The 17,450-nt window shown below is 48.2% G+C and overlaps 1 protein-coding gene across 4 annotated transcripts in view; it reads right to left on the bottom strand.

The window, feature by feature from the left end:
* Positions 1-17,450, bottom strand: part of LOC112223798 (MAP/microtubule affinity-regulating kinase 3-like) — a 142,826-nt gene that overhangs the window by 42,479 nt on the left and 82,897 nt on the right. For all 4 annotated transcript variants that reach the window (XM_042300570.1, XM_042300571.1, XM_042300572.1 and 1 more), the window contains exons 5-7: positions 8,216-8,281; positions 7,624-7,694; positions 945-1,001 (exon numbers count right to left, since the gene is read on the bottom strand). In XM_042300570.1, coding sequence (XP_042156504.1) covers positions 945-1,001; positions 7,624-7,694; positions 8,216-8,281 — 194 coding nt within the window. The remainder of the gene's footprint in view (positions 1-944; positions 1,002-7,623; positions 7,695-8,215; positions 8,282-17,450) is intronic.

Below are 17,450 nucleotides of genomic sequence, written 5' to 3'. Positions count from 1 at the left end.
GTTTTTACCAAAAAGTTATATTTTGGTTTCATCTGACCATATGACATTCTCCCAATCTTCTTCTGGATCATCCAAATGCTCTCTAGCAAACTTCCAGACGGGCCTGGACATGTACTGGCTTAAGCAGGGGGACACGTCTGGCACTGCAGGATTTGAGTCCCTGGCGGCATAGTGTGTTACTGATGGTAGGCTTTGTTACTTTGGTCCCAGCTCTCTGCAGGTCATTCAATAGGTCCCTCCGTGTGGTTCTGGGATTTTTGCTCACCGTTCTTGTGATCACTTTGACCCCACGGGGTGAGATCTTGCATGGAGCCCCAGATCGAGGGAGATTGTCAGTGGTCTTGTATGTCTTTCAATTCCTAATAATTGCTCCTACAGTTGATTTCTTTAAACCAACCTGCTTACCTATTGCAGATACAGTCTTCCCAGCCTGGTGCAGGTCTACAATTTTGTTTCTGGTGTCCTTTGACAGCTCTTTGGTCTTGGCCATAGTAGAGTTTGGAGTGTGACTGTTTGAGGTTGTGGACAGGTGTGTTTTATACTGATAACAAGTTCAAACAGGTGCCATTAATACAGGTAACGAGTGGAGGACAGAGGAGCCTCTTAAAGAAGAAGTTACAGGTCTGTGAGAGCCAGAAATCTTGCTTGTTTGTAGGTGACCAAATACTTATTTTCCACCATAATTTGCAAATAAATTCATAAAAAATCTAATTTTGTCTGTCATAGTTGAAGTGTACCTATGATGAAAGTTACATCATAGGTAGAACTTAGGTAGAACTTTCACAATTGGGAGAACTTGCACAATTGGTGGCTGACTAAATTGCCCCACTGTATGTATGCCAGGGTACATGTGTGTATGCGTGTGTGTGTGTGTGTGTGTGTGTGTGTGTGTGTGTGTGTGTGTGTGTGTGTGTGTGTGTGTGTGTACATAAAGCTTTCATTACCTTCAGGTCTCTGTGTACAATCTTTTTCTGATGGCAGTATTGCACAGCTGACACAATCTGGAAAGGACCAAGACCATAGAATTAAAGTTAGAAGATATTATGGCGTTTATAAGTTGTTATAAAAGTTATTCTAACTACAGCCCTTTAGATTTGGAGTTTGACACGTGACAGAGGAGCTTGGAATTCATTTGGGACTGGTCAACACTGTCTGGTGTGTGAGTGTGTGAGTGTGTTAGTGTGTGTGAAAACCCGCACCCACTTCTCAGAACGTCATTGATTGGACAACAGGGAAGTGACTGTGGCCAGTACTGAGTCACGCACGGTGTGTGTCTGTGTGTGTATGTTAGATCTGGGGGGTTTCCCCATCCAGGTAAGCAGGGGCTGAACAGAACTAGCTAGTGACTGATTACTGTCAACAACATACTATATAACTACAACAATATCTATCAATGTACCTATCCATTAGGGTAATTCATATCAATGTACCTATCCATTGGGGTAATACATATCAATGTACCTATCCATTAGGGTAATACATATCAATGTACCTATCCATTGGGGTAATACATTTTCATTTTATTAATGCTGATGTGTTCTGGTTGCTCTCCTCTCCCCTCGACCCTCCTCTTTTATCCCATCCCTCTTCCCCCCCACCTCCCCTCTCCTTTACTCCTCTTTTATCCCATCCCTATTTTCTCCCCCCACCTCCCCTCTCATTTACTCCTCTTTTACCCATCCCTCTTTTCTCCCCATCCCCTCTCATTTACTCCTCTTTTACCCATCCCTCTTTTCTCCCCTCCCCTCTCCTTTACTCCTCTTTTCCCCATCCCTCTTTTCTCCCCTCCACCCTCCTTACTCCTCTTTTACCCATCCCTCTTCTCCCCCTCCCCCACCTCCCCTCTCCTTTACTCCTCTTTTACCCATCCCTCTTTTCTCCCCCTCCCTCTCCTTTACTCCTCTTTTACCCATCCCTCTTTTCTCCCCCTCCACCTCCCCCTTACTCCTCTTTTACCCATCCCTCTTCTCCCCCTCCCCCACCTCCCCTCTCCTTTACCCATCCCTCTTTTCCCCCTCCCCTCTCCTTTACTCCTCTTTTACCCATCCCTCTTTTCTCCCCTCCACCCTCCTTACTCCTCTTTTACCCATCCCTCTTCTCCCCCTCCCCCCACCTCCCCTCTCCTTTACTCCTCTTTTACCCATCCCTCTTTTCTCCCCCTCCCCTCTCCTTTACTCCTCTTTTACCCATCCCTCTCTTCTCCACCTCCCCTCTCCTTACTCCTCTTTTACCTATCCCTCTTTTCTCCCCCTCCACCTCCCCTCTCCTTACTCCTCTTTTACCCATCCCTCTTTTCTCCCCCCCCTCTCCTTTACTCCTCTTTTACCCATCCCTCTCTTCTCCACCTCCCCTCTCCTTACTCCTCTTTTACCCATCCCTCTTTTCTCCCCCTCCCCTCTCCTTTACTCTCTTTTACCCATCCCTCTCTTCTCCACCTCCCCTCTCCTTACTCCTCTTTTACCTATCCCTCTTTTCTCCCCCTCCACCTCCCCTCTCCTTACTCCTCTTTTACCCATCCCTCTTTTCTCCCCCACCTCTCCTTTACTCCTCTTTTACCCATCCCTCTTTTCTCCCCTCCCTCTCCTTACTCCTCTTTTACCCATCCCTCTTTTCCCCCACCTCCCCTCTCCTTTACTCCTCATTTACCATCCCTCTTTTCTCCCCTCCCCTCTCCTTTACCTCTTTTACCCATCCCTCTTTTCTCCCCTCCCCTCTCCTTTACTACTCTTTTACCTATCCCTCTTTTCTCCCCCTCCCCTCTCCTTTACTCCTCTTTTACCCATCCCTCTTTTCTCCCCTCCCCCCACCTCCCCTCTCCTTACTCCTCTTTTACTCATCCCTCTTTTCTCCCTTCCCCTCTCCTTTACTCCTCTTTTATCCCATCCCTCTTTTCCCCCCCCCCCACCTCCCCTCTCCTTTACTCCTCTTTTACCCATCCCTGTTTTCTCCCCCTCCCCTCATGTACTCCTCTTTTACCCATCCCTCTTTTCTCCCCCTCCCCTCTCATTTACTCCTCTTTTACCCATCCCTCTTTTCTCCCTTCCCCTCTCCTTTATTCCTCTTTTACCCATCCCTCTTTTCTCCCCTCCCTCCCCCTTACTCCTCTTTTACCCATCCCCTCTCCTTTACTCCTCTTTTACCCATCCCTCTTTTCTCCCCTCCACCTCCCCCTTACTCCTCTTTACCCATCCCTCTTTTCTCCCCCTCCCTCTCCTTTACTCCTCTTTATCTCATCCCTCTTTTCTCCTCCTCCACCCTTCTTTACTCCTCTTTATCTCATCCCTCTTTTCTCCCCTCCACCCTTCTTTACTCCTCTTTATCTCATCCCTATTTTCTCCCCCTCCACCTCCCCTCTCCTTACTCTTCTTTTACCCATCCCTCTTTTCTCCCCTCCCCTCTCCTTTACTCCTCTTTTACCCATCCCTATTTTCTCCCCCTCTCCTTTACTCCTCTTTTACCCATCCCTCTTCCCCCCCCTCCCCTCCCCTCTCCTTGCTCCTCTTTTACCCATCCCTCTTTTCTCCCCCTCCCCTCTCATTTACTCCTCTTTATCTCATCCCTATTTTCTCCCCCTCCACCTCACCTCTCCTTTACTCCTCTTTTACCCATCCCTCTTTTCTCCCCCTCCACCTTTCCTTCTCCTTTACTCCTCTTTTACCCATCCCTCTTTTCTCCCCTCCCCTCTCCTTTACTCCTCTTTATCTCATCCCTATTTTCTCCCCCTCCACCTCCTCTCCTTTACTCCTCTTTTACCCATCCCTCTTTTCTCCCCCTCCACCTCCCCTCTCCTTTACTCCTCTTTTACCCATCCCTCTTTTCTCCCCCTCCCTCTCCTTTACTCCTCTTTTACCCATCCCTCTTTTCTCCCCCTCCCTCTCCTTACTCCTCTTTTACCCATCCCTCTTTTCTCCCCCTCCACCCCTCTCCTTTTCCTCTTTTACCCATCCCTCTTTTCTCCCCCTCCCTCTCCTTTCTCCTCTTTTACCCATCCCTCTTTTCTCCCCTCCCTCCTTACTCCTCTTTTACCCATCCCTCTTTTCTCCCCCTCCCCTCTCCTTGCTCCTCTTTTACCCATCCCTCTTTTCTCCCCCTCCACCTCCCTCTCCTTTACTCCTCTTTTACCCATCCCTCTTTTCTCCCCTCCCCCTCCTTACTCCTCTTTTACCCATCCCTCTTTTTCCCCTCCACTCCCCTCTCCTTTCTCCTCTTTACCCATCCCTCTTTTCTCCCCCTCCCTCTCCTTTACTCCTCTTTTACCCATCCCTCTTTTCTCCCCCTCCCCTCTCCTTACTCCTCTTTTACCCATCCCTCTTTTCTCCCCCTCCCCTCTCCTTACTCCTCTTTACCCATCCCTCTTTTCTCCCCTCCCCTCTCCTTGCTCCTCTTTTACCCATCCCTCTTTTCTCCCCCTCCACCTCCCCTCTCCTTTACTCCTCTTTTACCCATCCCTCTTTTCTCCCCCTCCCCTCTCCTTTACTCCTCTTTATCTCATCCCTATTTTCTCCCCCTCCACCTCCCCTCTCCTTTACTCCTCTTTTACCCACCCCTCTTTTCTCCCCCTCCCCTCCCTCTACTCCTCTTTTACCCATCCCTCTTTTCTCCCCCTCCACCCTCCTTACTCCTCTTTTACCCATCCCTCTTCTCCCCCTCCCCCCACCTCCCTCTCCTTTACTCCTCTTTTACCCATCCCTCTTTTCTCCCCCTCCCCTCTCCTTTACTCCTCTTTTACCCATCCTCTCTTCTCCACCCCTCTCCTTACTCCTCTTTTACCTATCCCTCTTTTCTCCCCCTCCACCTCCCCTCTCCTTACTCCTCTTTTACCCATCCCTCTTTTCTCCCCCTCCCCTCTCCTTTACTCCTCTTTTACCCATCCCTCTCTTCTCCACCTCCCCTCTCCTTACTCCTCTTTTACCCATCCCTCTTTTCTCCCCCTCCCCTCTCCTTTACTCCTCTTTTACCCATCCCCTCTTCTCCACCTCCCCTCTCCTTACTCCTCTTTTACCTATCCCTCTTTTCTCCCCCTCCACCTCCCCTCTCCTTACTCCTCTTTTACCCATCCCTCTTTTCTCCCCCCACCTCTCCTTTACTCCTCTTTTACCCATCCCTCTTTTCTCCCCTCCCCCTCCTTACTCCTCTTTTACCCATCCCTCTTTTCTCCCCCACCTCCCCTCTCCTTTACTCCTCATTTACCATCCCTCTTTTCTCCCCTCCCCTCTCCTTTACTCCTCTTTTACCCATCCCTCTTTTCTCCCCTCCCCTCTCCTTTACTACTCTTTTACCTATCCCTCTTTTCTCCCCCTCCCCTCTCCTTTACTCCTCTTTTACCCATCCCTCTTTTCTCCCCCTCCCCCCACCTCCCCTCTCCTTACTCCTCTTTTACTCATCCCTCTTTTCTCCCTTCCCCTCTCCTTTACTCCTCTTTTATCCCATCCCTCTTTTCTCCCCCACCTCCCCTCTCCTTTACTCCTCTTTTACCCATCCCTGTTTTCTCCCCCTCCCCTCTCATGTACTCCTCTTTTACCCATCCCTCTTTTCTCCCCCCCTCTCATTTACTCCTCTTTTACCCATCCCTCTTTTCTCCCTTCCCCTCCTTTATTCCTCTTTTACCCATCCCTCTTTTCTCCCCTCCCCTCCCCCTTACTCCTCTTTTACCCATCCCTCTCCTTTACTCCTCTTTTACCCATCCCTCTTTTCTCCCCCTCCACCTCCCCCTTACTCCTCTTTTACCCATCCCTCTTTTCTCCCCCTCCCCTCTCCTTTACTCCTCTTTATCTCATCCCTCTTTTCTCCTCCTCCACCCTTCTTTACTCCTCTTTATCTCATCCCTCTTTTCTCCCCTCCACCCTTCTTTACTCCTCTTTATCTCATCCCTATTTTCTCCCCCTCCACCTCCCCTCTCCTTACTCTTCTTTTACCCATCCCTCTTTTCTCCCCTCCCCTCTCCTTTACTCCTCTTTTACCCATCCCTATTTTCTCCCCCTCTCCTTTACTCCTCTTTTACCCATCCCTCTTCCCCCTCCCCCTCCCCTCTCCTTGCTCCTCTTTTACCCATCCCTCTTTTCTCCCCCTCCCCTCTCATTTACTCCTCTTTATCTCATCCCTATTTTCTCCCCCTCCACCTCACCTCTCCTTTACTCCTCTTTTACCCATCCCTCTTTTCTCCCCCTCCACCTTTCCTTCTCCTTTACTCCTCTTTTACCCATCCCTCTTTTCTCCCCCTCCCCTCTCCTTTACTCCTCTTTATCTCATCCCTATTTTCTCCCCCTCCACCTCCTCTCCTTTACTCCTCTTTTACCCATCCCTCTTTTCTCCCCCTCCACCTCCCCTCTCCTTTACTCCTCTTTTACCCATCCCTCTTTTCTCCCCCTCCCTCTCCTTTACTCCTCTTTTACCCATCCCTCTTTTCTCCCCCTCCCCTCTCCTTACTCCTCTTTTACCCATCCCTCTTTTCTCCCCCTCCACCTCCCCTCTCCTTTACTCCTCTTTTACCCATCCCTCTTTTCTCCCCCTCCCCTCTCCTTTACTCCTCTTTTACCCATCCCTCTTTTCTCCCCCTCCCCTCTCCTTACTCCTCTTTTACCCATCCCTCTTTTCTCCCCCTCCCCTCTCCTTGCTCCTCTTTTACCCATCCCTCTTTTCTCCCCCTCCACCTCCCCTCTCCTTTACTCCTCTTTTACCCATCCCTCTTTTCTCCCCTCCCCTCTCCTTACTCCTCTTTACCCATCCCTCTTTTCTCCCCCTCCACCTCCCCTCTCCTTTACTCCTCTTTTACCCATCCCTCTTTTTCCCCCTCCCTCTCCTTTACTCCTCTTTTACCCATCCCTCTTTTCTCCCCTCCCCTCTCCTTACTCCTCTTTTACCCATCCCTCTTTTCTCCCCCTCCCCTCTCCTTACTCCTCTTTTACCCATCCCTCTTTTCTCCCCTCCCCTCTCCTTGCTCCTCTTTTACCCATCCCTCTTTTCTCCCCCTCCACCTCCCCTCTCCTTTCTCCTCTTTTACCCATCCCTCTTTTCTCCCCCTCCCCTCTCCTTTACTCCTCTTTATCTCATCCCTATTTTCTCCCCCTCCACCTCCCCTCTCCTTTACTCCTCTTTTACCCACCCCTCTTTTCTCCCCCTCCCTCCCCTCTACTCCTCTTTTACCCATCCTCTTTTCTCCCCCTCCCCTCTTTTATCCATCCATATTGTCTCCCCTCCCCTCTCCTTTACTCCTCTTTTATCCATCCATATTTTCTCCCATCTTCCTTTCACCCCCCTTCTCCTAGCTCCCTGTCCCAGCTCTTACATCAAGTGACCCAGATATCCCCATCTCCACAGCGACAGTGGCCTGAACCAATGAGGAGAAGGGGTGGGGTCAGGGGAGCCCCTGTCTGGACTTACGGGAGACCCCCTTTCACTGATTGGCTGAAAATGACAGGAATGGCCAAGGATCTTCCCAGTTCCCAACTAAATATGATGATATGTGTGTGTGTTAGCATGTTTGTGTGTGAGGGGGGGCTTCCGTCTGTGTGTGTGTGGGTGTGGCTTGAAAGTCTGTCACCCAGCAAGGGTGACTTTGAACATGGGGTGTGTATGTCAGTGTATGTGCGTGCGTGTAGGGCTGAATCCAGTCTGCTGCAATACCTGTCTAAATTTTGCCCTGGCTTCCTTCTCCTTCATCCTCCCGTGAGCTACGAGGTAGTCAAAGACCTCCCCTGGAAGAAAGGGAGAGCGAGACAGAGAGAGAGAGAGAGTCCGAGAGAGGTTTGAGTTCAACTTTGACTGAATGGAAACATTCTCAAATTTAGTTTCAGACTTCCAACTTATTTTTAATGTCTGGAACCCATCAACAAAGCATCAATTGCTAGTTTGGCAGCCTCATTTGTCCTAGATTAAGACAATACTATGTGTTATAATAAAGTACTATGGATATCAGGAGACAGACCAACCCTCCTCCTGGAGAGCTACTGGTTGTGCAGGATCTTGCTCCAGCCCTGCACACAGCTAATTCCACTAATAGACAACTCATCAGGACCTTGATTGCCTGAAGCAGGTGAGTTAGCACAGGGCTTGGGCAAAAGCCTGCACAGCCGGTAGCTCTCCAACAGAAGGGTGTCATACTATAATAATCATAATACTTGTATTTTAGATAAACAAATGAGCTTTTCATGGATTATGCTCAAAGCACATTCTAAATATGACGTTGTACTGTATGACATATTACTAAGCAACTTACCTCCACTGGCATATTCCATCACCAGGTAGAGCGTTTTCTCAGTCTCTATCACCTCAAACAGTTTCACTGTGGAGGGAGGGAGAGAGAGAGGTAGAGGGTGAGTGGGAGCACGTGACATAACGAGATTAGCCAGTTTGCCTCAGGAAAGAATCGGTGCAGTAGCACTGGCTGTTTGTTCCCAGGCTGCTGTCACGGCCTCGGAACAGCCTGGGAACACCAAAATTGTTGCAACCCCTATTGTTAGCTTGTTCAACTCCCAAAGATTGGAAAGCTGCCGCGGTCATCCCCCTCTTCAAAAGGGGGAGACAGTCTAGACCCAAAGTGTTACAGACCTGTATCTATGCTACCCTGCCTTTCAAAGGTCTTCGAAAGCCAAGATAAACAGATCACCGACCATTTCGAATCACACGGTACCTTCTCTGCTATGCAATCTGGTTTCAGAGCTGGTCATGGTCCTAAATGATATCATAACCGCCATTGATAAGATACAATACTGTGCAGCTGTAATTCATCGACCTGGCCAAGGCTTTCAACTCTGTCAATCACCACATCCTCATCGGCAGACTCGACAGCCTTGGTTTCTCAAATGATTGCCTCGCCTGATTCACCAACTACTTCTCAGACAGAGTTCAGTGTGTCAAATCGGAGGGCCTGTTGTCCGGACCTCTGACAGTCTCTATGGGGGTGCCCCAGAGTTCAATCATCGGGCCGACTCTCTTCTCTGTATACATCAATGATATCGCTCTTGCTGCTGGTGATTCTCTGATCCACCTCTACGCAGACGACACCATTCTGTATACTCTGGCCCTTCTTTGGACACTGTGTTAACTAACCTCCAGACGAGCGTCATTGCCATACAACACTCCTTCCGTGGCCTCCAATTGCTCTTAAATGCAAGTAAAACTAAATGCATGCTCTTCAACCGATCGCTGCCTGCACCTGCCCACCTGTCCAGCATCACTACTCTGGACTGTTCTTGACTTAGAATATGTGGACAACTACAAATACCTAGGTGTCTGGTTAGACTGTAAACTCTCATTCCAGACTCACATTAAGCATCTCCAACCCAAAATTAAATCTAGAATCGGCTTCCTATTTCGCAACAGAGCATCCTTCACGCATGCTGCCAAACATACCCTTGTAAAACGGACTATCCTACCGATCCTAGACTTCGGCGGTGTCATTTACTAAATACCCTCCAACACTCTACTCAGCAAACTGGAATCAGCCTATCACAGTGCCATCCGTTTTGTCAACAAAGCCCCATATACCACCCACCACTGCGACCTGTACGCTCTGGTTGGCTGGCCCCTGCTTTCATACCCACTGGCCAAACCCACTGGCTCCAGGTCATCTACAAGTCTCTGCTAGGTAAAGCCCTGCCTTCTCTCAGCTCACTGGTCACCATAACAACACTCACCCGTAGTACGTGCTCCAGCAGGTATATCTCACTGGTCACCCCCAAAGCCAATTCCTCCTTTGGTCGTCTTTCCTTCCATTTCTCTGCTGCCAATGACTGGAACAAACTGCAAAAATCACTGAAGCTGGAGATTCCCATCTCCCTCACTAGCTTTAAGAACCAGCTGTCAGAGCAGCTCACAGATCACTGCACCTGTTCACAGCCCATCTGTAAATAGCCCATCCAACTACCTCATCGCCGTATTGTCATTTATTTTATTTATTTTGCTCCTCTGCACCCCCGTATCTCTACTTGCACACTCATCTTCTGCACATCCATCATCCCAGTGTTTAATTTTCCATACTGTAATTCACCACTAAGGCCTATTTATTGCCTTACCTCCCTTATCCTACCTCATTTGCACACACTGTATATAGACTTTCTCTATTGTATTATTGACTGTGTGTTTGTTTATTCCATGTGTAACTCTGTGTTGTTGTATGTGTCGAACTGCTTTGCTTTATCTTGGCCAGGTCGCAGTTGCAAATGAGAACTTGTTCTCAACTAGCCTACCTGGTTAAATAAAGGTGAAATAAAAAAATACAAAAACATGAAACAGACAGGTTATAGGTAGACAGGCAGGCAGGCAGGTAGACAGGCAGGTAGGCAGGCAAGTAGACGGGCAGGTAGACAGACAGGTAGACAGGCAGGTAGACAGGCAGGCAGGCAGACAGGCAGGTAGACAGGCAGGTAGACAGGCAGGTAGGCAGGTAGACAGGCCATAGGTAGACAGGCAGGTAGGCAGGCAGGCAGGTAGACAGGCAGGCAGGCAGGCAGGCAGGTAGACAGCCAGGTAGACAGCCAGGTAGACAGACAGGCAGACAGACAGGCAGGTAGGTAGGCAGGTAGACAGGCAGGTAGACAGGCCATAGGTAGACAGGCAGTCAGGCAGGCAGGCAGGTAGGTAGGTAGACAGGCCATAGGTAGACAGGCAGGCAGGCAGGGACAGGCAGGCAGGCAGGTAGGTAGACAGGCCATAGGTAGACAGGCAGGCAGGCCATAGGTAGACAGGCCATAGGTAGACAGGCCATAGGTAGACAGGCCATAGGTAGACAGGCCATAGGTAGACAGGCCATAGGTAGACAGGCCATAGGTAGACAGGCCATAGGTAGACAGGCCATAGGTAGACAGGCCATAGGTAGACAGGCCATAGGTAGACAGGCCATAGGTAGACAGGCCATAGGTAGACAGGCCATAGGTAGACAGGCCATAGGTAGACAGGCCAGGCAGGCAGGCCATAGGTAGACAGGCCATAGGTAGACAGGCCAGGTAGGTAGACAGGCCATAGGTAGACAGGCAGGCAGGCAGGCCACAGGAAAAGACAGATGGTAGACAGGCCACAGGTAGACAGGCCACAGGTAGACAGGCAGTCAGCCCACCACCAGGTAGGCAGATAGACAGGCCATGTGGTAGACAGGCAGGCAGGCAGGTGACAGGCAGGCAGGGATAAAGACAGGCCATAGGTAGACAAACAGGCCATGGGTGACAGGTGTAGGTAGACAGGCCATAGGGGACAGGCCATAGGTAGACAGGGATAAAGACAGGCCATAGGTAGAGAAAGGCCATGGGTGATGGTGTGTAGACAGGCCATAGTGTGTAGACAGGTAGGTAGACAGGTGTGTGTGGTGACAGGTGTGGTAGACAGGCCAGGGGGACAGGCCAGTGGTAGACAGGGATAAAGACAGGCCATAGGTAGACAGGCCATAGGTGACAGGCAGGCAGGCAGGTAGGTGACAGGTGTAGGTAGACAGGCAGGCAGGTAGGTAGACAGGCCAGGGGACAGGCAGGCAGGCAGGCAGACACAAGAAAAGACAGATGAGTAGACAGACTCCACATAGCAGCTGACAGCAATTCTGCTGCAGCCTCCAGCCCACCACCACCGTGTGCAGATGTGTGTGTGTGTGTGTTCCAGGGGACAGGAGTGTGTAGGGTACGGGATAAAGAGCATGGAAAGTGTGAGAAACACACATGGGTGATGTGTGTGTGTGTGTGTGTGTGTGTGTTCCAGGGGACAGGAGTGTGTAGGGTACGGGATACAGAGCATGGAAAGTGTGAGAAACACACATGGGTGATGTGTGTGTGTGTGTTCCAGGGGGACAGGAGTGTGTAGGGTACAGGATACAGAGCATGGAAAGGGTGAGAAACACACATGGGTGATGTGTGTGTGTGTGTTCCAGGGGGACAGGAGTGTGTAGGGTACAGGATACAGAGCATGGAAAGGGTGAGAAACACACATGGGTGATGTGTGTGTGTGTGTGTTCCAGGGGACAGGAGTGTGTAGGGTACAGGATACAGAGAATGGAAAGGGTGAGAAACACACATGGGTGATGTGTGTGTGTGTGTGTTCCAGGGGACAGGAGTGTGTAGGGTACAGGATACAGAGAATGGAAAGGGTGAGAAACACACGTGTGTGTGTGTGTGTGTTCCAGGGGACAGGAGTGTGTAGGGTACGGGATACAGAGCATGGAAAGGGTGAGAAACACACGTGTGTGCGTGTGTGTGTGTGTTCCAGGAGGCAGGAGAGAAACGGGTGATGTGTGTGTGCACGTGTGCCTCCAAACACTCTCATAGCCATTTCTCATAGGCCTTGAATGCATTATGCCAATTGCTTCAGTGATGTGCCATGACTGGACACGAAGCGCTAGGCTGAGGGAATGTGAAATCAAAGCCTACAGTTAGATGGAAAAATCACCAGCCATCAGGCTAAATCCCTCCCTATCTAACTGAATTGGAGCAGAGATGAGTACGACTCTCTTTCTAAATCACTATTCTGGTTCACTTTGTCTGTGGGTGCCCTCCAGAATACACACATTCTGCAGAACTAGGACAATATTTAATCATATTGATGTCTGGTACATTAAAAACGTATGTGGATGTTGAATTGCACAGAATGCACCCTGCTTGTCTGTCGGTTAGGGCTGCACAATTACATCAACTTCACATCCTAATATCGACATGTGCAATATCCATATCGCATGCAATATTTGGAAGAACAATTGTTATTTGATTTAACTAGGAAAGTCAGTTAAGAACAAATTCTTATTTATGACGGCCTAAGAACAGTGGTTTAACTGTCTTGTTCATGGGCAGAATGACAGATTTGTACCTTTTCAGCTCGGGGAATCGATCGAGCAACCTTTCGGTTACAAGCCCAACGCTCTAACCACTAGGCTACATACAGTGCCTTGCGAAAGTATTCGGCCCCCTTGAACTTTGCGACCTTTTGCCACATTTCAGGCTTCAAACATAAAGATATAAAACTGTATTTTTTTGTGAAGAATCAACAACAAGTGGGACACAATCATGAAGTGGAACGACATTTATTGGATATTTCAAACTTTTTTAACAAATCAAAAACTGAAAAATTGGGCGTGCAAAATTATTCAGCCCCCTTAAGTTAATACTTTGTAGCGCCACCTTTTGCTGCGATTACAGCTGTAAGTCGCTTGGGGTATGTCTCTATCAGTTTTGCACATCGAGAGACTGAAATTTTTTCCCATTCCTCCTTGCAAAACAGCTCGAGCTCAGTGAGTTTGGATGGAGAGCATTTGTGAACAGCAGTTCTCAGTTCATTCCACAGATTCTCGATTGGATTCAGGTCTGGACTTTGACTTGGCCATTCTAACACCTGGATATGTTTATTTTTGAACCATTCCATTGTAGATTTTGCTTTATGTTTTGGATCATTGTCTTGTTGGAAGACAAATCTCCGTCCCAGTCTCAGGCACTGTATATGCCAGTGTTAGAGATGAGAGAGAACAAAACTGTGCACTCCCTGGGTGTCCCCACCAACAAGGGGACCCTGCTATGAAAGGAAGACAACTGAACATATGGCCCAGAAGTCACATTGTTACTCTTAGCAACATTTGGCATAATCTGAACATTTATGTATCTGGCTGCTTATTGAAAATGTTTGTTTGGGCTACTTTCCATCCTGCCGAAGAAATTGTCTCGGAGAGAAAACCTGCAGATTTCTCAAGCATATGTTGGTGCCAGGAGCAATGGCCACATACTGTTCTGAAATGAGACCATGGCCAACTAATCCCACAGTCACTGTCTGTATCAATTAGCTCGCATCTCTCCCTCTGTCTTTTATATTACCTCTTCACTGTCTGTATCCCTCAGTCTCTCTCCCTCTATTTATATTACCTCTTCACTGTCTGTATCCCTCAGTCTCTCTCCCTCTATATTACCTCTTCACTGTCTGTATCCCTCAGTCTCTCACTATTTATATTACCTCTTCACTGTCTGTATCCCTCAGTCTCTCTCCCTCTATTTATATTACCTCTTCACTGTCTGTATCCCTCAGTCTCTCTCACTATTTATATTACCTCTTCACTGTCTGTATCCCTCAGTCTCTCTCCCTCTCTTCACTGTCTGTATCCCTCAGTCTCTCCCCCTCTTCACTGTCTGTATCCCTCAGTCTCTCTCCCTCTATTTATATTACCTCTTCACTGTCTGTATCCCTCAGTCTCTCTCCCTCTATTTATATTACCTCTTCACTGTCTGTATCCCTCAGTCTCTCCCCCTCTTCACTGTCTGTATCCCTCAGTCTCTCTCCCTCTATTTATATTACCTCTTCACAGTCTGTATCCCTCAGTCTCTCTCCCTCTATTTATATTACCTCTTCACAGTCTGTATCCCTCAGTCTCTCTCCCTCTATTTATATTACCTCTTCACTGTCTGTATCCCTCAGTCTCTCTCCCTCTCTTCACTGTCTGTATCCCTCAGTCTCTCTCCCTCTATTTATATTACCTCTTCACTGTCTGTATCCCTCAGTCTCTCTCCCTCTCTTCACTGTCTGTATCCCTCAGTCTCTCACTATTTATATTACCTCTTCACTGTCTGTATCCCTCAGTCTCTCTCCCTCTATTTATATTACCTCTTCACTGTCTGTATCCCTCAGTCTCTCTCACTATTTATATTACCTCTTCACTGTCTGTATCCCTCAGTCTCTCTCCCTCTCTTCACTGTCTGTATCCCTCAGTCTCTCCCCCTCTTCACTGTCTGTATCCCTCAGTCTCTCTCCCTCTATTTATATTACCTCTTCACTGTCTGTATCCCTCAGTCTCTCTCCCTCTATTTATATTACCTCTTCACTGTCTGTATCCCTCAGTCTCTCTCCCTCTCTTCACTGTCTGTATCCCTCAGTCTCTCCCCCCCTCTTCACTGTCTGTATCCCTCAGTCTCTCTCCCTCTATTTATATTACCTCTTCACTGTCTGTATCCCTCAGTCTCTCTCACTCTATTTATATTACCTCTTCACTGTCTGTATCCCTCAGTCTCTCCCCCTCTTCACTGTCTGTATCCCTCAGTCTCTCTCCCTCTATTTATATTACCTCTTCACAGTCTGTATCCCTCAGTCTCTCTCCCTCTATTTATATTACCTCTTCACAGTCTGTATCCCTCAGTCTCTCTCCCTCTATTTATATTACCTCTTCACTGTCTGTATCCCTCAGTCTCTCTCCCTCTCTTCACTGTCTGTATCCCTCAGTCTCTCTCCCTCTATTTATATTACCTCTTCACTGTCTGTATCCCTCAGTCTCTCTCCCTCTATTTATATTACCTCTTCACTGTCTGTATCCCTCAGTCTCTCTCCCTCTATTTATATTACCTCTTCACAGTCTGTATCCCTCAGTCTCTCTCCCTCTATTTATATTACCTCTTCACAGTCTGTATCCCTCAGTCTCTCTCCCTCTATTTATATTACCTCTTCACTGTCTGTATCCCTCAGTCTCTCTCCCTCTCTTCACTGTCTGTATCCCTCAGTCTCTCTCCCTCTATTTATATTACCTCTTCACTGTCTGTATCCCTCAGTCTCTCTCCCTCTCTTCACTGTCTGTATCCCTCAGTCTCTCTCCCTCTATTTATATTACCTCTTCACTGTCTGTATCCCTCAGTCTCTCTCCCTCTCTTCACTGTCTGTATCCCTCAGTCTCTCTCCCTCTATTTATATTACCTCTTCACTGTCTGTATCCCTCAGTCTCTCTCCCCCTCTTCACTGTCTGTATCCCTCAGTCTCTCTCCCTCTATTTATATTACCCCTTCACTGTCTGTATCCCTCAGTCTCTCTCCCTCTATTTATATTACCCCTTCACTGTCTGTATCCCTCAGTCTCTCTCCCTCTATTTATATTACCTCTTCACTGTCTGTATCCCTCAGTCTCTCTCCCTCTCTTCACTGTCTGTATCCCTCAGTCTCTCTCCCTCTATTTATATTACCTCTTCACTGTCTGTATCCCTCAGTCTCTCTCCCCTCTTCACTGTCTGTATCCCTCAGTCTCTCTCCCTCTATTTATATTACCCCTTCACTGTCTGTATCCCTCAGTCTCTCTCCCTCTATTTATATTACCCCTTCACTGTCTGTATCCCTCAGTCTCTCTCCCTCTCTTCACTGTCTGTATCCCTCAGTCTCTCCCCCTCTTCACTGTCTGTATCCCTCAGTCTCTCTCCCTCTATTTATATTACCTCTTCACTGTCTGTATCCCTCAGTCTCTCTCCTCTATTTATATTACCTCTTCACTGTCTGTATCCCTCAGTCTCTCCCCCTCTTCACTGTCTGTATCCCTCAGTCTCTCTCCCTCTATTTATATTACCTCTTCACAGTCTGTATCCCTCAGTCTCTCTCCCTCTATTTATATTACCTCTTCACAGTCTGTATCCCTCAGTCTCTCTCCCTCTATTTATATTACCTCTTCACTGTCTGTATCCCTCAGTCTCTCTCCCTCTCTTCACTGTCTGTATCCCTCAGTCTCTCTCCCTCTATTTATATTACCTCTTCACTGTCTGTATCCCTCAGTCTCTCTCCCTCTCTTCACTGTCTGTATCCCTCAGTCTCTCACTATTTATATTACCTCTTCACTGTCTGTATCCCTCAGTCTCTCTCCCTCTATTTATATTACCTCTTCACTGTCTGTATCCCTCAGTCTCTCTCACTATTTATATTACCTCTTCACTGTCTGTATCCCTCAGTCTCTCTCCCTCTCTTCACTGTCTGTATCCCTCAGTCTCTCCCCCTCTTCACTGTCTGTATCCCTCAGTCTCTCTCCCTCTATTTATATTACCTCTTCACTGTCTGTATCCCTCAGTCTCTCTCCCTCTATTTATATTACCTCTTCACTGTCTGTATCCCTCAGTCTCTCTCCCTCTCTTCACTGTCTGTATCCCTCAGTCTCTCCCCCTCTTCACTGTCTGTATCCCTCAGTCTCTCTCCCTCTATTTATATTACCTCTTCACTGTCTGTATCCCTCAGTCTCTCTCACTCTATTTATATTACCTCTTCACTGTCTGTATCCCTCAGTCTCTCCCCCTCTTCACTGTCTGTATCCCTCAGTCTCTCTCCCTCTATTTATATTACCTCTTCACAGTCTGTATCCCTCAGTCTCTCTCCCTCTATTTATATTACCTCTTCACTGTCTGTATCCCTCAGTCTCTCTCCCTCTATTTATATTACCTCTTCACTGTCTGTATCCCTCAGTCTCTCTCCCTCTCTTCACTGTCTGTATCCCTCAGTCTCTCTCCCTCTATTTATATTACCTCTTCACTGTCTGTATCCCTCAGTCTCTCTCCCTCTCTTCACTGTCTGTATCCCTCAGTCTCTCTCCCTCTATTTATATTACCTCTTCACTGTCTGTATCCCTCAGTCTCTCTCCTCTATTTATATTACCTCTTCACAGTCTGTATCCCTCAGTCTCTCTCCCTCTATTTATATTACCTCTTCACAGTCTGTATCCCTCAGTCTCTCTCCCTCTATTTATATTACCTCTTCACTGTCTGT

This window comes from Oncorhynchus tshawytscha, linkage group LG18 (assembly GCF_018296145.1).
Source record: "Oncorhynchus tshawytscha isolate Ot180627B linkage group LG18, Otsh_v2.0, whole genome shotgun sequence".
Taxonomy (NCBI): Eukaryota; Metazoa; Chordata; class Actinopteri; order Salmoniformes; family Salmonidae; genus Oncorhynchus; species Oncorhynchus tshawytscha.
This window is presented reverse-complemented; position numbering and strand designations above follow the sequence as displayed.